Genomic DNA, 23,946 nt, shown 5'->3' on the forward strand with positions numbered 1-23,946 from the left:
ACCCATCAAACTGGGGAACTAGCTAGCTATTTTGCGGTGCGGTGCCTACCTGAAGCGGCCTGGGCTTGCATTGGATGCAACGCAAATGTACGGCGGGTCCGAATCGCTAGCTTAACTGGGCCTACATGCATCGAGCTAGCCCGCCTAACGAAGAGCCATGAGGCCCGTGACCGAAGGGATCCCGAAATTTCGAAGAAAGAATTGCAGGCGGCCGGAGAGCTTTTGCTTGGCGCATGTGCTGCCAGTCTAAATGGTTGTAGCAAAGGACGTAGTAGACAACGTATTATGTGCAAATCAATATTTTCGTGTAACCATACAAACTTCTAATTTGAGCTACAGAATCAACATCCAAGAGTCATGGGACCAGAGAATTGGGAATAGAGGTGACATCATCTCACGTCCCTAGAGATAACATCAATCGTCATTGGTGAGTACGGCATATGCTCCTCTTTATTATTTATTTTTGAATATTTCGCAGGACCACTGCACTGTCATTTATAGATTAGGAGATAAGAAGTTCAACAGCTCCCTCCATTGTCTTTTGATTTTCCAAAACTATTTTTTTCTTTTTTATAATCCTATTTGAGTTGCCGTTTCGAAAATAACCTAGGCGACGATTTTAGTTCTCTCGAGCAGAGTAACTCCTCTAGGAAATATATCTGTCCATGTTATAATGGCGTCGATACTGAGGAATCCTCGTGGAAAATCATTTCTACTAAAGAGAAATAAAATTAATGGATGATAAGAAGGGTCCTCTTTTGGTCATTGTACCAAGATGAAATAAATCTATTAAAAAGAATGGAGGGAGAATGACATAAAAGATTAGGAACGCTGGATTCAATCACTCAAATAAGATTAAGTTCCTCCTTATTATATTTGCAGTATACAAAAGAATAAGAAATCAGAATACATAAAACATCCATTTGTAATGCCGGCACAATCTACCGCGGCACGCGCGAGGACAGCACAAACTCCTGCTCTAGGCTGTACTGGCGCGAGCCGTGAAGACTAGCAGTAGCAGCAGCAGCCACCGAAATGGCACCATTGATCATTTTGGCTCTCACTGCTTCACAACGACGGGTCGCTTCGTTGTCCCTCTTCTTCCTCGGAGCAACGCCTTGACGGGCCCTTAGCATCTGCAGCCTCATCTCCACGTCCTTCATGGTAGGCCTCTCTTCTCGTGTCAGGCTGAGGCACTCCTCAGCCAGCCGAGCCATACTCATAATCGCTTCCTCGCTTGTTTCCTCCAAAATCTCCCTGTCAACTACCTCATCGAGTGGCCTCTTCCCCATCTCCTCGAAGGAAAAACTCGACAAGTTTTGCCTCTCACAGCTCCCATTCTCAACTATTGCTTTCTTCCTTGTCAATAGCTCGAGAAGTATGACACCAAAACTGTAAACATCGCTCTTCTCGTTGAGCTGGCCGGTGTGGTAGTATTCTGGGTCCAAGTATCCAAACGTGCCCTGCACGGCGGTGACCAAATGTGTCTGATCAATTGGGATTGACTTTGACGCACCAAAGTCTGAAACCTTTGCTGTGTAGCTGTCGTTCAGAAGTATGTTCATGCACTTGATATCTCTATGCAGAATGGCCATCGAAGCCGCTGAATGTAGGTACGCCAGCGCGCCGGCGACCTCGACGGCAATCCTTAGGCGCTCCTCCCAAGATAACTGCAGCAAGATGTCATTTTGCTCACGGTGCAGGAGGTCATACAAGGTGCCGTTGGAGATGAACTCGTAGACCAGTAGAGGCACCTCAGTCTCGAGGCAGCATCCATGGAGCTTCACCACGTTCCGGTGGTTGATCTGGGAGAGTATAGCCACCTCGTTGATGAACTGCTCGATCTCGACGCTTTCCTTAACTTTTGATCTCTTGATAGCCACCACGCGCTGGTCACTCAGGATGCCCTTGTAGACCGTGCCGTGGCCGCCGCGGCCGACTACACGTGTGTGATCAAAGTTGTTGGTTGCCTTCTCTAGCTCGTTAAGAGAGAATATCTTGGTGCCATCACTGGCAGTATTGTCCGAAGATATTAGCTGTTCTAGGAGAATTCCTTTGTTCTTCCGGAAATATACCTTTCTAAGCCGTTTCTGAACAATTCTCTGCCACCTCCGAGTAAGAACAGCAACAAGTGCAGCGAGAAACAGAATGCCACCAGCACTGCCTAGTGTAACACCTGCATTAGGTAAACAACTCATTTAATTCCTGAGTCACGGATGCAATAACCACCTGTCTAGCTTGGTGAGGATGTTACCAATTATTAGGCTGGTATCAAGGTCACAACTATTGTTTTGCGCCGAAAACTTAAGTCCTACTCGGCACGAACATCGGTATCCTCCTATTGTGTTGTGGCAAGCACCTCCTGAAGGGCATGGGCTGTTCTTGCACTCGTCAACATCTGCAGAAAGATGAGGAAAACAAATAACGATAAATACAATGCTGAGATATTGAAATTTTACAAAAAATATTGAATCTTTAGCACATTTGTTATTCGTTACCATGACATCCGTCTGGAAGATACGGGTTGCCTTTGTAACCTTCCACGCAATTGCACAGGTACCCTGGTCCATTTCTGGAGTCCACACACATGCTGTTGCTGCTGAGGCATGCGTAGGTGCCCGTCTTGTTCAGCTTGGCTTCTTCACACGCCAACGACATCGTCCCATTTCTTATCGCCCAGTCCATCACCAGGGGTACTCGCCCGGTGTTTGTGTCGTTAAACCTTGTCGTGCTGATGTACGTGCTGCTGAAATTGAACGACTCCGCCTCCATCAGCACGGCGTAGCTGCAATGGCTGAAACCCCAAATTTGGCTTGTGTTGAAACCACTGCTGAAGGCGACTTCGTAGTAGTCCATCCCCTTGGGTATCGCTGTCTGGCAGCAGCCCATGCCAGAGCAGGACCCGTTTGTTACGTCTGTCAGATTCTGGCACGTTGAGACGCACCCACTCTGGTAGGCCGTATCGTTCCTGTCTTCGATGTAAGTGAGGGTGTTGCACCCTATGACCGTGAACTTGTTGTGTGGACATCTGAGAACCGATACGGGGAAAGGCTTGCATCGTGCGGCCAAATTTCGGGCTTCATGAGACGCGAGGACGGGTTGTAGCAGTACGTAGAGATGTTGTTCAGCTCCCGGATCGTGCCATTAACCAAGGAAATGTTGAGTAGCTCATATTTACCAAGGAATGGCTTGTAGACACCATGTTGGACCTCCTTGCAGCTGGTGTTAAAGCCTGCCGACAGCGAGCAGTTGTCGCCGATGCCGAACGGGTACGGGATGTCAACCTCGCCACACTTCGTTTGGCATTCAGGGCCAGGAATGGCAACAACGGGGGCGTGCTGTGCCACCAAAAGAAGCAGAAGTCCCGCACCAATATGTAGAAAGCACGCTAATTCCATACTCGCGGATTGGATAACTAGAAGTAGAAACCATGATACTGCAGTGGTCATCTAAATTAGTGAACTCCATATAATACACCTAAGTTCTTCTTTGCGTACATCTACACTAAATTAAAGTCCCAACATGAATGCTTAAAAAAATTATGCAGAAAAATGTTCACTCATGCTCGAACAAACGGAGGATGGCCTAATTTTTCTAATTTAAAATGAATTAGTTTTGATTTTCTAGATCTAATTAGATTTTTTTTGAATTTTTAAAAAATACAAAACCATCTTGAAAACCACTCTAAGGGCCAAATTTGTCTAGTTTCGGCAGTTGGATAACCTATGTTATCTGGTTTTGTAGTTGAATGTTGAAAATCGGACTTGTGCGATAGTATGAGTGTGTAATTCAGACTTTTTCCTTGAAAAAAAGGTATGCCTCAGTTATGGATGTCCCTTAATAGTATCTTCAAGCCCGACACTAGGAATGTTAGGTAAGTACATGACAATTCCGTCAAATTGGTGGTATAGTTTGATTTCTCCGTAAATATTTCGTGCACAGAGTATATTAGCATATATAACGAATTCCTTGTTGAATTTTATTAGTTACTTGCTCAAGGAAATGCCTACAGAAAGCTTGGTTTTGCAAAACAATCATAATCCTGCTTTAAAACCGGGTTGTGACTTGGGAAATAAGGGTAGTGTTCATCTAATTTGTTTGGCATCTGAAAAATCTAACATCAACCTTCACGTGCACATAAACGAAGTAATGAACTAAAGGGGCTGATAAACTAAACTAAACAAACCTAGTAGAAGCGGTATGCACTAGCAAGGGAGATCAGCTTTCATGGAAAAGTATATTATGTACCTTAGCTTTGCGGAGAGGTTACGGGTCTTATCTTCCTCAGAACGCCGATGTGTGTTGTTTAGTTCCCACCCCATAAACCCCGTAAATGTAAAAAAATCGTCACATCGAATGTTTCGACACATGCATGAAGTACTAAATGAAATTTATTTATAAAACTTTTTGCATAGATGGGTTGTAAATCACGAGACGAATCTAATGAGCCTACTTAATCTATGTTTTGCAACAGTGGTGCTCCAGTAACCATCTGCTAATTATTAATTAATCATGGATTAGTTAGCATCATTAGATTCGTCTCGCGATTTACAACTCATCTGTGCAAAAAGTTTTGTAAATAGATTTCATTTAGTACTTTAAATTAGCAAGATTCCAACACAATTTTTTTTTGCGTTTCATCTAAACAGACCCTTATTAGAAATGTTCAAAAGATAACATGTGTATCCCGTCCCCACGGTAAGCGCCGGTGACAGGTGACTAGACTTGCAACCCCTCACTAGATTGCCAGTCGACGACGGAGTTTCCAACTAGTCTGGCAGGACGGATTCACATTGGCCGGGCTGCAACTACTCCCTCTCTGTTACTCGCTTCAACGTAGAAAGAAACAATTATAGTTTTCTACCAAGTGAATCCATCTCAACTTTGATCAAATATATATATGAAATAAATTAAAGTTAATGTGATGCCAAATAATTATAGTTGTTAGACTCACCATGAAATATATTTTCATAGTACACATGTTTGAAATCATAAACGTTAATAATAATTTATATAAACTGAGTCAAACCAATCCAAATTTAGAATTATATTTATTTTTACAGAGTTATAATATCAAGTCCGACGGGCCAAACTGGGGGCCCATTGGCCATGAATGCCCATGGTGCACTGTGAAAAACTTGGGCAGGCAACCACGCCGCAGCTGTAGCTATATTCTCAAACAGTACAAGGCCTGCTATTAAATATTTCCTACAGTGTGAGTGAATTTTTTAGGATTCAACAGCCTATAGTCTAGTGGTTACAAAAGACTCGGTAGCACGTCAAGTTTTGGGTTCAACTCTCCATAGAAACAAATTTTCTATGATTTAACGCATTTAACGGCGTTATCTTTTTAGTGATAGGCGATGTTCCCATCAACAAGCGAGGCGTCCGGCGTGGTGACTTTGTCAATTTCAAGAATTTGCCGGCTCAGTCTTTGTAAATGCTCGTAGAGATAGAGTTAGCGTACGTACTAAAAAAATATGCTTGCTTTGAAATTAATCTTATGGGATTAGAGAAGATTGTCCTGGATAGCCTCCTTTTGTGACTTCAACCCAATAAATTACCCTTTCGCGACCTGGATATTCCACTAGAAACAGGCTTTTCAGATGTACCACCCACAGTTTTTTTTAAGAAAAATAGAAAAACACATGCAGTTATTGACGAACAAGTCAAGGCATGTATTCTTTCAAGGGTTAGTTGGATCCATGCCACTACAATTTCTTGAAATTGGATTTCATGTTGAAATCCATGCCATTGAGTGGCATGATTTTGAACATGAAACCCAATTTCACGGAGTTGTGGTGGCATGAATCGAATTTTCCCTTCTTTTCAAACTCAGAATTCCACGGAATATTTCTTCTCGAGCTTGAATCCTTTTTATGACTTCCGCTGGATTTTTGGTACATCCTCTTTCATGTCTTATTTGGTTTGAGAAACTACATACTCTAAAATAGAACGGTCAGTTGTGGGGTTAGAAATTCTAGTGGAATTAAGTGATCTCTGTTATTAAGGTTTCTTTTTTGAGATTACATAGTACAACTCTGACACTTATAGCACACGCACACTCACACCTATAAATGCACGCATACAAACTCTATCTCTATGAGTATTTTTGAAGACTAAGCCACCAAATCCTCGAGATTCACGAAGTCACTACATCCGCCTCGTTAATGATGGGAACGTCGCCTATCACTGAAAGCATACCACCGCTTAATCCTAAAATATTCGCTTCTACGGGGAGTACTCGAACCCTGAGGACCTAACGTGCTACCGAGGCTCTTGTAATCACTAGGCTACAACCCTTTCGCGATCCCTATTATTAAGTTAACCATGTGTTTAGAGGGGAAAGGTAGTAACTGATGATAAACCTATTTCATTCCCCGAAAAATCAAACAAAAATACGAGTGAGTACATGTGTTTAGAGGCTGGAGCTGGAGCTAATGGCTGGAGTGGTGTGAGAGAAAAATACTATTGGCTGGCTGGTGGCTGAAAGCTGGTGCTGGAGCGATGTGAGAGAAAAACAATGTTGGGCTAGAGGCTGCTGGAGGCTGCCGAACAGAGTGAATGAGTCACTGTATATTTCTCAAAAGTCAAAAGCTCAACCCACCAAACATAAACATATAGTTCTCCCGCACCAAACCTGTAGAAACGTGGAATTCAAACTCTCGTCTCCTTAATTAGAAGTACTTAACTACTTGAGTAATCCACTTTGTTGTAGAAAGTTATGAGAATTGTTTTTTCAACTAGTCACCTGAAAGCTGCAGAGTTTGAATGCTCTACCTAGTCTTCCTAAAAGCTGAAAGTTGGAAGTACCGAAAAGCAGTCGCCACTGATCAAATGCGAGTTTGGCCGTGTTTAGTTCGGTGCCTTGTAAACGCAAAAAAAAATTCGACGAAATCTTGCTAATTTGAAGTACTAAATGAAGTCTATTAAGTAGGCTCATTAGATTTGTCTCGCGATTTACAGCCTATCCATGCAAAAAGTTTTGTAAATAGACTTCATTTAGTACTTCAAATTAGTAAGATTTTTTCGTAAAATTTTGTGTTTTTGCGTTTTTGCGTTTACGGGGTGGAAACTAAACATGACCTTTGTGTTCTGATGCTGTTCTCCTTCGTCTTCGTGGGACATCAGCGAAACTTTGCTTCCACGTGGAAGAAACTCCCATGAGGGAGGGCACGTTCTGAAATCCGACTGCGACACCAACCGCTTCCCATGCATGACGAAACAAAACACTTGAGGGGGACACATTTTCACACTGTTACATTGCAGACGAGGCGTCTCTCTCTAGCGTGGCCGTCGCCGGCATCCTGCGGGCATCCAAAGTCCAAACACGCCGGTCGCCGTCCGTATATGCGGCAGTGAGGTGAGTCGTCTTGGCTGTCTCTGTAGCGAAACGGCCAGGTCAGTCAACTAGATGCGGCAGCGGACCCGGGGCGATGGCATGCACTTCGATCACCATCCCGGTCATGCCTGCCCGTGCGCCTGCGCCGCGCGCTACAGTAATAATGGGATGGCTAACAGCAACTTCAGCGTGTGTTCTAAATTTGGGTGAGTAAATATCCATTTAGAAATTTATTTCTAAATTTTACTTATTCAAATATGGACTTCCACTTCAGCGAATAAATGGCCTTTCTATTTTTTCAACTGACACCTGATGCCACCTGTCATTCTCCGCTTCCCGTCACACTCGTCCGCGCGTCGCGTGTACCAGCCCCGCGCCGCCCGCGCCCGGCCTGGAGGACGACCTGCCCAAGCCGCCGGCGAAGCGGCTCAAGACGTCGCGGAGCTGCAGCGTCGGCCTCGAGGACGCGCACCGCGGCCGCCTCCCCGCGCGGCTGCATCGATCCCCTTCCGGTCGCCGGCGGCTGCAGGAGTCGCGCAGGCCGAGAGCCTGAGACTTCCGGTGCCATTGCTCCGGATGGAGAACCATCTTCCTTGGAGGAGGAGGCGGCGCGCTACCTCCGCCGCTGACTGGGCCTCTCGGGCTTGCCGCAGACCTCGGCGGGTGGATGCTGGGAGCAGCCGCTCGCAGTCACTGCGACAGAAGACTCCGGCGACGATCTGTACGGTCAGCTCCGCCCCCATCCCCCTTCCATCACCAATTTCTCCTCCCCCTTTCGAGAAATCACCCGCGGCAAGCGTGCGCATCTTGCATGCTCGAGCGAATTCATTGCTGCTGCTAGCCGCGACATGACAGCGCGATTGCAAGTTAGATCATTCAGGAGCTGCGGAATTTCAGAAACAAGTAGATGATGGAGGATGCTTCGCTGCGAGCGAGCACCAAGTGCAGGGCGCAGCAACTGGGACACGGAAATGAAAAAAAAAATCGATGGGCCCACAGTCGGCAGCCCACATAGAGAGTCACCAAATTGGGGATGGAGGAAGAAATTTGGAAGGCCTACCAAAATGGAAGGCAATTTGCTCCTCTGCTGGAGATCTAATTTTGATGTCCCCCGACTAAATTTTCATATAGAAATCCATTTAGTCACTCCACTAGAGTTGCTCTAAGGCAACAGTTTCACCGGTATTACGCGCTTTGCTGCGGCTTGGGGACTCCATATATGAATATATACGGTGAGGATCGAGGAGATTTCTGATGAGAAAATTTCTTATTTGATACCGAGAAAATGAGTTGTTCCTTTTTTCACAATGAAAAAAATTTCGTTTCCTATTTGACACCAAGTTCAACGTTCGTTCATTTTGTGAAAAGACAGTTTCACCCTTGTGGGACGACATGCTTGAGCGCGTCCTCGCGTGCCTCCCGCCGGTGAGCCGCCTCTGCGCGGTTTGCCACCGGTGGCGTGCAGCCGGATCATCCCCGATGTTCCTCGACGCATGTCCCCGTGTGCCTAGGGGTAGTAATGAGGCATGATCTTAGTGGCCTCTTTCACTGTTTAATATAGTCTTTAAAATTTTTAGCTCAAAATTATATAAAATTAAATTTTTAGCTCAAAATTATATAAAATTAAAACCCGATTCGTAGATTTTTTAGGTCAAAATCGAGGCGCTTTACCACCCCTACGCGTGCCAGGGCACATGGTTCCTCGTGCTCTCATAGTCCAACTCCGAGCCCGGCGGGCCTCGCCACCCAGCTGTCGCCTTCGACGCCGCCGGGCGCGGCTGGACCGCTGGAACCACTGCTGCGACGCACCGGGGTCCATGCCCGTGGCCGCGTCAGGCGACCTCGTCCTCTACCGCGTGCCGGCCACGGGCGCGCTCACCATCTGTCATAGGCTTTTGGGGTACCCACAGCCAGGTGGCAGAACGCACCCGTCTATTCCCCGAGGGGAAGTACTCGGGGAAGTGACAAGCGATTAGGCCGTTCTAGCTTGGGGGCAAGAACACACGGATTTAAAGTGGTTCGGGCCGCCGGAGTGTAATACCCTACATCCACTGTGTGGTGTATTGCACTTAGTATGAATGAGTCTATCCTCTGCCTAGCCGGGCTTCTTTTGGACCTGAGCCTTTCTCTAACGGGCGTCTCCCTTTTATAGAGCAAGGAGGACGCATACACAGGCGGTGAACCCCGACAGGTGGGCCCAACAATAATGTATATTATACTAGATAGATACTAATGGTGGTACAGTGATGGAGAATCTCTTGCCGGATACGCTTCATCGTCTTGTAGACTCTCTGACCGAGGGAGTCTTCTCCTGCCCCATCGGCGAGGCGCCCGTTGAGGTAGTGTAGCTTGCGGCGTAGTCTGTCGAGGCTACCGTGCAGGCGTCATAATAGGCGAAACCGAGCCGTCGTGTCCAACTGGCATTGTAGACTGACATACGCGGCGTGGGCGGCGCCAACGACTGCACTGTGCGCCTTGGTAACACGGGATCAATAGTGCAACCGAGTAAAAACTGCCTCGGGCTCTGCTCCGCCTACTGTATTGAATGCGGCTGGTAGGCGAGTCTTCCAGGGGAAGCCACGCTGTCCCGCGCGCGTGGCCGCACCCACTGACACATGGCGGCTCCGGACCCGCCCCAGGCGGGGTGTCGGCTCCTCACTGCTGAGGGGTCCGGATAGTATATGGGATCCAGGACCCGGCGGGGGTCCGGAACTCCCTGGGAGGTCCGGGGCCCATCTGTTTTGGCTGAGGGCTACCTCCTCCGGGACATGTGGCGTCACCGAACCCTCCTCATGCGGGGAGCGGGTTCGGGACCGTTTGCCGGGAGAACAGGGCTCCGGACCATAGGGATTCGGCTGCTAAGCCGTCAAGACATAGGCCGTGTTCAGTTACAAAATTCCAAATTTCAAAATTTTTTTCCGGCACTTGTATGGAGACTTAAATCTAGACGAAATAAAAAACACATTGTGACTGCTGTCTGTAAATGGCGAGACGAATATAATGAACCTAATTAGACTGTAATTAGATGCTAAATTGCTACAGTAATGCTACAGTAAATAACCTCTAATGATGGATTAATTAGACTCATTAGATTCGTATCGCGATTTACAGACGAGTTCTGTAATTATTTTTATAATTAGTCTATGTTTAGTACTTCAAATATTAAAAGATGCATTTTCAAAAAAATTACGGGCTGCAACCAAACACGGCCATAGTTAAAAATAATTACGAGACTCTTGTTCAGACACAGTGGGTAACTGGGTACCCCAGTCCCGGGTACCGACACCATCGCCAACCCGCTCACAGGCGCGTCGCGCACGCTCCTGTGGCCCCTGCTGCTACGGCAGGCCGCCGCCGCCGCTAGCTCCGCGGGCCACCGCCGCTACAGGCCGCAAGCCGCCACAGCAGGCCGCTCCTGCAGAGCATGGCGATGCGCAGCACGAGCAGCATCTCTTCTCGGACATGCACGCAGCGGCCACCGACGTGCGCTTCCAGGTACTCCTCCCTCCACCGTGTTGCTCCGGATCTTGTCCGTCCAAGAATTCATTCCTCAAGACGATTATTGTCCAATTAATAAATAAAAAAAGAATTGAAGAGCCTCTCGAATGCGGCGACGACGGCGACCATCCCCACGAGCCACCCCCATCGAGATGCGCTTGAGCTGCGCGCTGCTGCTGGGGCACACCGCCAGGCCCGTGTCGCGACTCCCGTAGCACAGCGGGAGCATGCCACCGCACAGCCCGGCGTTGCTGGCAAGCACGCCACCGCAGGCCGCCGCCGGCGGCGGCTCTCCTGCAGGCCGACGCCACCGCCGCTCCCGCACGACGACGAGGAAGGGGACGGGGGGAGGCGGCGTGCCTACAGGTTGGCCTGCCGCCGGGATGCTCCAGATTGGGATGGAAATCAATTGGAAGAAGAAACATGACATGCGGGACCCACATGGAAGTGAGGTGAGAGTTGGCTAGGCCGACTTGGGCCTAGTTGGGCTGGTCGGATATCTGCTGGGCTAGCAGACGGAAGGAGTTGGGCTGATTTTTAAGTTATGGAGTAGAGCCACTGAATATCCAAACAAAATAGATACTAGTGTTGGAGTGGAGTTGGTAAATTAGAATTGGTGGAGTGGAGTGGTTGTTTTGGGAGGGGAGTGTTTCCAAACAACTGTAAGAGCCGCTCGCCCCTTGCACCGTGATGGCTCAGCCTGCCTGTCGAGCCGGGCCGCCGGCCCCTCCTACTTCTGGGCTAGCTTCGCAAATGGGCCGCGCGTACCTGCGCTGGGCCGTCCGCCCTGCACGTGCCGGCCCACCTGCTTGGTGCTGCGCTCGCGTGGCTGCCGACGGCGTTCGGTCGCCGCTGGCTGATGACGCTGCTGTGTTCGGCCGTCGCCGCCGCCCACCGCTCCCCGCACAGCCTGCGCTCCACACGCGCTTCGCACTGCGCTGCCCTCCGTTCCGCAGATACTAGAAGTCGCTCGGGCGACTGGCACCATCACACAAAAAGTCCAATAACTATTTTTTAAAATAATTTATTTTTTCAAACAATTTTTTTAATTACTGGAACAATTATAAAATTATTTTGGAACAGAAAAATTTTGTTCTGAAACAAATTTAATTGGATTACAAAGATGGATCTATTTGTTGGGTCGATTTAGGCCCAAAACAAAGAATCTGGAGTGGGAGGGAGCTTGTGCGACGTGACTGCCCCCAGTCAGACGGTGGGTGAGTACCGCTAGTAGGAATTCGAGAGGATCTCTGTTTAAAGATTCAACTAGGGGATGAACATACTGTAAACTCCTGCAATAGTTTGAGAGAGAATAAAAAACACGGATAACAGCCCTATATTCTGCTTGCTTGTGTACTTTTACTGTAGATGAAAGAGTACATTAGGTCGTGTTTTGGTTACTGTAGATGAAAAGAGATTTTTGTATGCATGGGTTCGTACTATTATATAGAAATAAATGGTTATCATGCACAAAAAAATATGCATCATATAGTTGGATTAACTACTGCTTCAACCATATTTGCACATATTTCAAACATGATTGGGCACTAATAAGCACAGTGACAGCTGAATACACTGGCCAAGCGACACACGGACACCAGTAGAATCCTCACTTCGTGCGCTACTCCATTCCACCCTGACTTCGTGCCCGTTTGGAATCCAAAGATTTTACCAAAGATTCAAGAAGCCAGATTTTCATATTCCTAAAAATCCTAGAAGCTGGATTGCAAAATTACAACGATATACCACTCCCCACTTCCCCAGGATCGTCATCCTCATCCTACCACCGCTCATCTCTCTCCCAGTCTCCTGCAAGGCCCGCCCGCTGCTTAGGAGGCCAGGAGACTGGCAAGACACCGACGTCCCCGCCCAGATGTTCGACAGGGAGGCTTGGCCGGCGCCACTGCTCCCAGCCGCGGCCGGTCCTGCGCCGCCGCTCCCCTCCGCGGCCGGCCGGACGCGCGGCCCCGCCATGGTCAGCATCTGCACGTGTGCGTGCAGAGGGAGCGGGCGCTCGGACGGCTCGACGGCGGCCTACATCCGCCAAGTTCAGCGAGGATCCTGGGCCTCTTGGACGGAGACGGAGAGGTGTAGATGGAAGCCAACGACGCCCTACTGACGCTGCGCCCTTGCATCCCACATGGCTGCTGCCATCTCCACCGTGTTCCCTTCCCTTCAAACTCAAGACAGCACGGATTTCTGAGTATTGTTCAAATGGACGATGCATTCTATGTTGCACGGATACGTGTATCCGTATCGGAAGTATACGGATACGCAGATACGGCAATTTCCTATACAATCCGATACGCGGATACGTTTACTATTTAAAAAATAAAATAATAATAATAATGCTGGTCTGACTACCATTGTCTTAGGAAAGCCCACGGCCCATCTAAGCACCATATGTGTACCAGTGCTCTGCCCAATCGACTGACAGCCCATCCGTGTCCAGTTCAGCTCTTGCGCAGGCGCACAGCTGCTTCCGCTCCCCGCAACCCATCCCCATCTGCTCCACCGCCCGCATCCCCATCCGCTCTCTGATCCATGGCACACCACCTCCGTTCGCAGCGTCGGAGCGTCGATTCGGTAGCCGCGGAGCTCGAATCGACGGCAGCAGAGGTCGATCCGGAGGTTGCGGACATCAAATCGGCGACGGCGGAGGTCGAATCCCGCGGTGGCGGAGCTCCAATCAGCGAAGGCGGAGGTCCGCGGTGCTTCAATCGGCGGCAATGGAGCCTAAATCGACGGCGGTTCGGCGGCGGACGCGAGCAACCTTGCCCGCACAGGACTCTCCTTCTGCTCCCCTTCGTGTTGCACGTCCTCCACTCTGTTCGTGGCTGGGCGTATCCGCAGCCCAGGTTGGACGTTTGCTGGATTGGATATGTATTTTCCACGTATCGGAATTTTGTTTTATTTATTTTTTTGCCGATACTCTATGGATACGTGTCCACCGCGTATCCGATGCGTATCCATATCCGATACGGGATACGCCCCTCCCTGGCGTATCGGGGTAACGTAGGATGCATTATCATCGGACCTAGATCACAGTACAAAATCCGCTCTTACCCCATCCATTCTTGCGTATGCACCTTCGCTTCTCATTCCAGCCGCAGCTCAACAACTCCGGCCATGGCGAAACCACAACTCGCGAGCGCGAAATCACCCGTACGCACCTCCCGCAGAGGCACATCACATCCGTCCAGATGCTCGGGCTTCCTCTTGCTCCTGGACCACGGATCTATCTCATGGCATATTTTGGATCAGAAGAGAGGAGGAGGAGCAGCAACAGCAAGAGGAGGTAGGTAGCCAGGTAGGAGAAGCTGGACGGCTAGGTACTAGTTTAATCCTTTTTTTTAGCAAGGTAGTTTAATTCTGGACTGCGAAATGTACTGTTACAAATATCCGTCTCCGGGTGCTCCACTTGCATGCTGCCAGACCACGTGTCCTCTGTCCAACTCGGTTCAGATGCTCTAAAAAATTATCTCACCCGTTAAATGCGAACAGAACTGTTTAAAAATACACCTCGACTACGCGACCTGTACCCGCCCATCACCAATCTTAGCGCCATCTGCGTCGTCCAGATACCCGGCGTAACGGCGCCGGGCAGGCATAAATCCGCTCTCCCCCATATGCGCCTCCTTTCTCGACAGTCTTTGGGGAGATTTAATGCATAGGGTGCATGCATCTGGGCCCGTTTGGATGCGCTCTAGAATCTTAGCGCTAGAAGAGAATATTTTCCACATGAAGGACTGAATCAAGTCTATTTGCAAAAAATTTTTAGGGATGAGTGTAATTTTTCGCGACGAATCTAATGACGGTAATTAATTGATGATTTACTACAGTGATACTACAGTAATCATCCTCTAATGTGTGGTTAACGGCCTTATTAGATTCTTCAGGGTCACTAGCGCGAGGTTTCTGGAGTTGGTTTTGTAATCTGACTTTGTTTGACACCATAATAAACAGTTAAAATGTCACTATTTACTAGCGCGCTACAAAACCAAACGGAACCTTATAGCCATGCCTTTGTCTGTCCTGTTCTGCACACACCGCCTAGCACTTGCATGCTGCAGGCATGTGGCATGAGCCTGTGCTTCTTTGGGTCCTGTGTCCAAGTAGAGAGAGAGGGGGAGCCTGCCGCATGTGGCAAGGAGTTACACTGGTTATAAGATTTTTTTTTAATTTCTGTCACATAAAAAAATCTTATTATTTTATAGTATCAAATAAAATCTATTTATAAATATTTTTTTGACAGCTGAGTGCTAATTCGCGAGACGAATCTAATAAACCTAATTAATTCATAATTTGCTACAGTGATGCTACATTAACTATTCGTTAATCATGGATTAATATATCTCATTAGATTTGTCTCGTAGTTTCGCCCCAGGGTTCTGTAGTTAGTTTTATAATTAAATTTTATTTAATACTTCTAAATATTAAAATTCTCTTTGATGTGATACGAACTTAAAAAAATCTCTGAAACCAAACAACCCCTTACTAATCGTCGCTGTCGCCCTTCCTTCGATGTCACATCAAATTTCCACAAAAAGACGAATGTCTGTATGAAGTACTAAATAAAATCTATTTGTAAAATTTTTTTAGGGATGGATGTAACTTTTCGAGACGAATCTAATGACGGTAACTAAATATTGATTTACTACAGTAATGCTACAGTGCCCATCCTCTAATTATGCGATCAAATGTCTCATTAGATTCGTTTCATGATTTACACAAAGGGTTGTGAAGGTAGTTTTATAATTAGATTTTATTTAATTCTTCTAAGTAGTGGTTTAAAAGGCAAAAAGTTTTTATAAAAATTTTTCCACCTCAAACCAAACACAGCCTTGGCTGTGTTCCGATGTCCTCCATGCCGCCATTCCGGGATGGTGGGTAGCATCCCGAGACCCTCCGAGGCCCTGTTTGGTAATTTCCGAATAAAGAATCTCACGCATGGAGTACTAAACGAAATTTATTTGTAAAACTTTTTCACGGATGATGTAATTTTTCACGACAAATCTAATGACAGTAATCAATCGATGATTAGCTACAGTGATGCTACAGTAACCATCCCCAAACGCGCGGTCAAAGACTTTGTTAGGTTCGTCTCGCGAAGTAGCACAGAATTATGGAGTTAGTTTTTTAAATTGTCTTTATTTATTACCTCTAATTATTAGTCAAAATTTTTATACTACTCCAAACCAAACGGGCCTCGGAATGGTGATTGGTGAGTACCACCCTCGAGCTGCACCCCGAGACATCTGCTAGTGTTGCATGTGTAGCAAGAATGGGCACTGATGACCCTACTAACATCTACTTGCATGTGCATGTGTGTGGCGCATGCATGTGGCAGGGATGAGTATTTGTGACCCCTACTAGCTAACACCAGCATGCATGCAGCATGCATGTAGTCAAGCAGTAGAGGTGTCTTGTCTTGTCGAGCCAGTGGCTCTTTAATGTATCAGTCAGAACGCTTCCTTCGTAGCGAAGACAGTTCATCCGCTGCCCCAGGGTTCTCCCCCGGTGCCATCCCAGGGTGCTAGGCCGCTCCCCGAGTTCTTCCAACAGGGCCGATCCGGGGTGCCCCGAGCTCCCGAGACTCGTGAGTTAGGCGGCCCCACTCAAGGGCCTCCCCCTTCGAGTGTCATGACAGTTGAGGCTCTCCATAATCGTCTGGTAAGGGCACCTCGTTTCTTATACGTTGATATACGCGCTGCCTCGAGTAGCCCCCCTCCGTTCCCCTCAACCGAGAGTTCCTGGTGCAAAAGAATAAAGAAAAAAATTGAGAGTTTCTTGGATGTTTATCCGATTGTTAAATTAAAATTTTTATAGTTTATATCAAGAGGTTGATTTGCACCTAATATATTCTCAAACAGAAAAGGAGAAAATAAAAGAACTCCAAAACTTTAGACCCAAATTATTCACTCAATTCTCAATGAATCGGAACAAAACTCGAGCCATAGATGCACGACATAGAGTACTAACAGATTCAAAAAAAATTTTGAGAAAAAATGGAGTAAAACTCACGAATCGAAAATTGCACTGAAAATACCCGGAAAATACCATAAAAACGCTTGGGAGCACAAGATTGAACACGAATTTGACCTTTTGATTACTCCACGAGGTCCGACTACAAGCCACTCTTTATCACATACAAAGTCAAGGTGACAAAAAGATCAAATCAAAAATCAACTCCCTCTAACCCTAACTCTCTCTTACTGACCAATTGAGAGGACCTTTAAATGATAGATTGCAAAAGAGATAAGTTGCCTACACAGCCCCTGGACATATATATAGGCACTTGGCAAATGACCAAAATACTCTTACAATAAGCACACACCCCAAATACCCTCTAGGGGTAAAATTGTCCAGCTTTTTATCGGACCTCCAGACGGACATGCCGTCTTCACGACTCTGCTTCGCCTCGACCCAAGCTTCGCGATTACGCCACTTGCCCTCCGCAACCGCCATCCGGCCGTACCGTACGCGCTCCCAGTTTTGAGGCCCAAATCGGCAAACACCTGACTCCGTCCGGTTTTGTGGCCCAAACCGGTAAACTTGCCGCCTCCAATATGGACGCGTGTCCGACCTCCCGCCAAGTGCCACAACACCTTTAAGAACTTTCGCGCTCTCGCAGCACGGGCAGCCTACTCGAACTTGCCATCGCCTTTCTCCCTAACTTGGCCGACGCGTCTTCATCACCTCAATGTACTATTGCTCTTTCGTGCACCACATGGGCCGCCCATGACTCCGGTCGGACTCCTCGGGTCTCTCAGTCCAAGCCTACTCTCGTTCACCCTTCACTGACCTTAATCCATCGGCATGAAGCTTTCGCTTGACTTTCATCACATGTCGTCGACGGTCGCATTCTACGCCTGCACATCACGAGCCAAGAGATACTTTTAATCCACTCAACGTTGTCAATCACTCATCATCCAAGGCTGACCACCATTGGTCCTCATACGGTCTCGGGTATAGTGGTCTGACTAATAATATATATATATAACTATATTTTTAATAGGAATAATTATATATCTGTATGCTATTCTACATTAGGTGTAATTACACTTAACTAATTACCGAATAAATTTTCAATAATAGCAACCGCACAAGTACTGAAACTCTTTTACTAAACATGGCTTAGTAATACGGTAATTTAGTTCAGTAATTTGAGTGCAGGGTGTAAAATAAGTGAATAACCACTACTCCTAAGGTGTTAAATCGTATTTCCAGAATTATATATTACGATATTTTGTTTTACATAAAATACAATAATATTATTTTACGTCATCAATTTATATGTATCTATTTGATAATAGCTATTTTCCTAGCTAAATTTGGAGTTTTACCAATCCTCTAAAAAAGCTTCCAAATGCTAGGGAAACCAACAGGGCAAATCTTGGGTATATACATATTTCAAATGAGATCCACATGTACCCGGCCCACTCTTTTCCGTGTAGCGGTGGCTCTGTACAGGGGCGCCACGGCGGCGCTTGACTGGAGGTCTCACCAGAGCTGTCGCCGGCGAGCAGCGGAGCACGGGCAGCAAGGGGCGGCAAATCTCATCGGTGGTGACGCAGACCATGTGGGCGATGCACTGCAGGGCGTAGCTGACGACCCAGGCGTGCAGAGCAGCATGGGCGAGTCCTCGTCACGCGGCTGAACATGAGGACGGCCGCGGCGACTGTGATGAAGGTGGGATTCTAGAGCAGGTCGAGCACCATGACGGGGCGGGAGGGTACGGCGCGGCGGAGGGGCCGGTAGAGCCGTAGAGGGGAGGCGCTCGGCACTCGGAGCTCTCTCCAATGGTGACGCGGCAGAGGGGGTGGAAGGGGCGGGGCAGCGGAGCGGGCGGCGTGGCAGAGGAATGGGGCGGCATGGCGGAGGGGCCGACGGTGCGGGCGCGGAGGCGATGGAGGGCACACCAAAGGGATGGAGGGCGCGCGGGAGGAGACCAATATCGAGCCGAGTGCCTCGTCAAAGAAACCTAGGCCTTGATCGCGATAGAATTGTAGCGCGTTAGGAATAGTAACAATTACAATTTTGACTGTTAATTACGGTGTCAAATAAAATCAGTTTATAAAACCATCTTCAGAACCCTTGCGCTAGTGACTATAAAGAATCTAGCGAGGCATTTAACCGCGCGATTAGAGGACGGTACTGTAGCATCACTGTAGCAAAATCATCGATTAATTACCGTCATTAGATTCGTCACAAAAAGTTACATCTATCCCAAAATTATTTTTACAAATAGACTTCATTAAGTGCTTCATGCCGATTCTTTTTCCGGGAAGCGTGCGCTAGAATTCTAGCGCAACCAAACAAGGCCAGTGGAGGGGCTGAATTGCTAGACAGATACCGAGCCGAGGAGTGGGCTATTGGATCTGGATTTGATCCAATTTTTCTATTTTCTACTGAATCAACTTTATTTACATAGCCTGTTGGAGATGTTCAAGGCAACTGAAGATATTTATATTTGTGAGCAGAGAGAAAGGAGGCAGCAGTGTCGGGCGCACTCGTGAAACAACGTCTGAACGACTGAATCGAATGGCCATGTCACAGCCTGTCCTGCTACCGCAACGCAAGCAAGCAAGCAAGCAGGTGCGGAGCGTCTCACGGGTCACGGGCCCCTCCCTGGTCTATACAGACTACAGAATACATCTATATCGTGGGCATTAGTACTGTGAATCAAACAGATCAGTACCATCCCTCAAACGAGCCTGTCTGAGCTTTGGATCCTACATGGGCCATGGTTATCAGTTATCATCACTCCATGCTTCCAGTACGTTATTGCAGCAAGGGCAGCATCACCCCATATGTTTTTCATTAATAGTCAAAACAAGTTCAGAATGCCTAGAAATATGTATTGCAAAAGGCATACATGCTGCTTTGAAACAGAGTACATATACTGACAAATAGAGTTTAAAATTGTGTGTCCCAATGCTTTATTATAGACAGTAGATTGGAGACCAACTACTAGCTCCCGAATGCCCCATCATGTGGATGTTTCGATGGATACAAAGTTCGCTAGGACATATGCTTTCATCACCTCGCATAGTATGAACTTCTTGGGTTGATGGGCAGGTTCTCGCCTTCTTGTGTAGGATACCTAGAAGTAGCACCTTCTATTTCAAAGCTAGCAGTCGATGGTCCACTGAGAAGGCTTTGAGTCTCCATCTCAGCATCTATTTGTACCCAAGGATGCAGCGAAAGCTTCCTCAACCGGCCGAGCTCATCGGCGATTTCCTTCATCGACGGTCTGTTGCTGCCGCACATGTCCAGGCACTGCTTGGCTAGCTCCGCGAGGCCTCTGATCAATTCGCTGCTCTCTTGCCCCTTTACATGGCTCGGCAAGACCGCATCAAGATTGTTCTCCTTCATAGCGGACAGGAAATTTGACGACAGGCTTCTTTCCGTCTCAGGCCCGTCCAATTTCAGAGGCTCTTGGTCTGTGAGGACCTCTAGAAGGATAACACCAAAGCTAAATACATCGCTTTTCTCTGTCAATTGGCATGTCAGCATGTATTCAGGGTCTAGGTAGCCCCAGGTACCTTGAACCATTGTGACGTATTGCTCTTTGTCGGATGGGGCTAGTATGGAGGCTCCAAAATCTGACACTTTGGCCATGTAGTTTTCATCTAAAAGAATATTGGCAGTCTTCACATCACCATGGATGATTGGAGGAGATGCGTACGAGTGTAGGAAATTGAGACCTTCAGCTGCTTCATGAGCAATCCTTAATAAGGTGCTGAAAGATATCTGTAATGCATGGTTCTTGCCATGGATAAGTTCAAACAGTGTGCCATTTGGGATGAACTCATAGACTAACATTGGAACTTCCACCTCAAGGCAACAACCCACAAGTTTGACAATGTTCTTGTGGTTGATCTGGGAAAGTATTAGCATTTCTTGTCCAAATTCCTTCTTTTGCCTCTCGTCGATAAGTGCACACCGCTTAATCGCAACCGGCATGCTGCCCTTAACTATCCCTTTGTAGACTGTTCCATGGCCACCCTTTCCAATTATTCTGCTCTTATCGTAGTTGTTTGTGGATTGTACAATTTCAGCTTCGCTAAACACCGTGAAAGCAAGACCTTTTTCTGATCTCATCCTCTCAAACAGAATCATGCCTCCATGTTGGCTAAAATACTCATGCTTAACTTTGGTCAGTTTCCTCTTTTGAAGGATCATATGTCCCGAGAAGGAGAAAATCACGAGAACAAGAAAGCCGGCTGTAACCCCTGCATAACAACGTCAGATAAGAGCATTGTTAGAAACCATTCCCCCCTTTCCTATGGAGTCTACAAACCAGCGTCAACTGTCAAGAACTTTGGTTCGTTTGCTTTTTCTGAATTACATTTTTTCAATATGGTTCAGCTAGTCGAGCTCAGCTTGTTACCTATTATTAATCCGATATCAGGGCTGCATGTATTGCTTTGTTTGGAAAATTTTCTTCCCGCTCGACAAGAACACCAGTACCCTCCTTCTGTGTTGTGGCAAACACCTCCTGAAGGGCATGGGCTGTTCTTGCACTCATCAGCATCTGCAGAAAGATGAGCAAAACAGATAATAATAAATACAATGTTCAGATATTGAAATTGTACAGTGATATTGCACTTTTAGCACATTTGTTAGTTTGTTACCATGACATCCATCTGGAAGATAGGGGTTGCCTTCATAACCTTTTGAGCAATTGCATAGGTAGCCTGGCCCATTTCTGGAGTCGACACACCCGCTGTTGCTGCTGAGGCATGCATAGGTGCCCGTCTTATTCAGTTTGGCTTCTTCGCACCCCAAAGACATCGTCCCATTTCTTATCGCCCAGTCCATCACCACAGGTGCTCGCCCGGCATTTGTGTCGTTGAACTTGGTCGTGCTGATGTACGTGGTGCTAAAGTTGAACGATTCCACCTCCATCAGCACGGCGTAGCTGCAGCGGCTGAAATTCCTAATTTGGCTTGTGTTGAAACCACTATCGAAGCCGACTTCGTAGTAGCCCATTCCCTTGGGTATAGCTGTCTGGCAGCAGCCTATGCCGGAGCAGGATCCGTTTGGTAAGTCTGTCTGATTCTGGCATGTTGAGACGCACCCACTCTGGTAGCCCGTACCGGTGCTGTCATAGATGTAGGCGAGGGTATTGCACCCTATGATGGTGAACTTGTTGTGGACATCTGAGAACCGGTACGGGGTAAGGCTTGCATCGTAATACCAAGTATCAGGGTCCATCATACCAGAGGAGTTGTAGCAGTACGTAGAGATGTGGTTCAACTCCCGGATCGTGCCATTAATCAAGGAAATGTTGAGCAGCTCCACATTACCGATGAATGGCTTGTAGACACCACGTTGGACCTCCTGGCAACTGGCATTAAAGCCTTCTGACAGCGAGCAGTTGTCGCCGATGCCGAACGGGTACTGAATGTCAACTTCGCCACATTTTGTTTGGCATTCTGGGCCAGGAATCGCAACAGCAGGGGCGTGCTGTGCCGCCAGAAGAAGCACAAGGCCAAGGCCGATCTGTAGGAAGCGCGCTCCCATACGTACTCCTGGACTGGGTATCTAGAAAGTAGAAACCATGATACTGCAACGATCAGCTAATTCAGAGGATTCCATATAATACACCTATGCTATGCTTTGTGTATACATCTATATATACACTAAATTGAAGTCCCGACATCAACGCTTAAAAAAATTATGCAGAAAAATGTTCACACATGCTCCGAAGCAAAAGATAGCTGAGAAAAGGCACTGCCGGAGTGCTGGGTTATGGATGTCCCTCAATAGTATCTTCGATCAAGTCAAAAAATTTAGTTCCCCTGATCCTAGTCCTAGGAATGTTAGGCAAGCACAAGACAATTGCCATCACATTGGAGGTATAGTTTGATCTTATTAAAAGAACTGTAAAACATTTCGTTCATATATATATCTCAGCATGTAACGAATCCCTTGTTGAATTAGTTACTTGCTCAAGGAAATTAAATGCCTACAAAAAAAGCTTGGCTTTTGGAAACAATCATGGTTTAAAGCTGGGTTAGTACCTGGGGAAGATACGAGTGTTCAAATAATTTGTTTGGCATCTGAAAAAATCTAACATCAACCCTCATGTGCAGATAAATGAAGTAATGAACTAAAGGGAAGAGCAGTGATAAACTAAACAAACTTAGTAGAAGCGGCATGAAATAGCAAGGGAGTTCGTTCAGCTTTCATCGAATAGTATACGTACCTTAGCTTTGCGGAGAGGTTATGAGTGCGTCTTATCTTCCCCGGAACGCCGAGCCACCGAGAGAACTGATCAACTGAACCTCTGGAGATTGCTTCAGTTTTTTGTTGTAACAAAAGCAGACACGCCTATGCATGTGTGCATTGGAGTAGTATATAGGAAGAGTGGAAGACCACATCCGCGTTACTGTACGGGTCGTCGGGAGCGAGTCAAGCAAGACACGGCAGCGGAGACGGAGTCTTGCCAATAATTTTTTAGACTTAGGCCCCGTTTAGTTGTAAAAATCAAAATTCCAAAAAAAAATTCCGGCACCTGTATGGAGGCTTAAATTTATACGAAATAAAAAACGCATTGCGACTGCTGACTGTAAATCGCGAGACGAATCTAATGAACCTAATTAGGCCGTAATCAGACGCTAAATTGCTACATTAATGCTACAGTGTTGGATTGACGCTGTCAGGGATGTAGGCGCACGTGTAGCCGTGCGGAATCTCCTTGGGTGGGTCGGTGAGGAATTGGCCTTCTCCAGGATCGCCGCCGATCTTGTGGACGACGTAGATAGACGAATTTTGTGGTTTTGGAGCCGCAAATGAAAACGGCAATACTGGTCTAGAATGCAGTGCAGCTTCCTCTGTGTGACTCCCCAGGGTTGGCCCCGATGGAGAGTACTGGTTCTTGATTATCTCCTGGATGACGCGATGCGTCACGCGCTCGAGTTCGTTCATCAGGCTTTGAGAGTGCCGATGAAGCGCATGTGCCACCATGTAGTTCATCTCCTGACGCAGGGCTCTGGTGCGCTCTTCTGATGGCACAGACAGATCTACATTGTCGAGAGTGCCTTCTGGTGAGAACCCCTTCCACCTGATGCCATGGTTGCGGGTCCTCTCAAAAG

The 23,946-nt window shown here is 47.2% G+C and overlaps 1 protein-coding gene and 1 long non-coding RNA gene across 5 annotated transcripts; both read right to left on the minus strand.

Annotated features, from left to right (window-relative positions):
* Positions 1-810: 810 nt before the first annotated feature.
* Positions 811-23,252, minus strand: LOC120682289 (wall-associated receptor kinase 1-like). Of its 4 annotated transcripts, none has more exons than XM_039964113.1 (4): positions 23,058-23,247; positions 21,481-22,393; positions 2,255-2,398; positions 811-2,176 (listed from the first exon to the last, which is right to left on the minus strand). In XM_039964113.1, the coding sequence occupies exons 2-4, from the start codon at positions 22,370-22,372 to the stop codon at positions 942-944; spliced, it is 2,271 nt and encodes a 756-aa protein (XP_039820047.1). In that variant the 5' UTR covers positions 22,373-22,393; positions 23,058-23,247; the 3' UTR covers positions 811-941. The 4 variants fall into 4 exon arrangements, with proteins under 4 accessions (XP_039820047.1, XP_039820046.1, XP_039820045.1 ...); XM_039964112.1 differs by having other exon boundaries at positions 21,481-22,911; XM_039964114.1 differs by lacking the exons at positions 811-2,176; positions 2,255-2,398 and adding exons at positions 19,681-21,078; positions 21,237-21,380 and having other exon boundaries at positions 23,058-23,252.
* LOC120682290 lies at positions 12,307-14,271 on the minus strand. Its single transcript, XR_005678342.1, has 2 exons — positions 13,907-14,271; positions 12,307-13,013 (listed from the first exon to the last, which is right to left on the minus strand). It is a non-coding gene; the product is annotated as an uncharacterized LOC120682290 (long non-coding RNA).
* Positions 23,253-23,946: the final 694 nt, after the last annotated feature.

Source organism: Panicum virgatum, chromosome 7N (genome assembly GCF_016808335.1).
Source record: "Panicum virgatum strain AP13 chromosome 7N, P.virgatum_v5, whole genome shotgun sequence".
NCBI classification, from domain to species: domain Eukaryota; kingdom Viridiplantae; phylum Streptophyta; class Magnoliopsida; order Poales; family Poaceae; genus Panicum; species Panicum virgatum.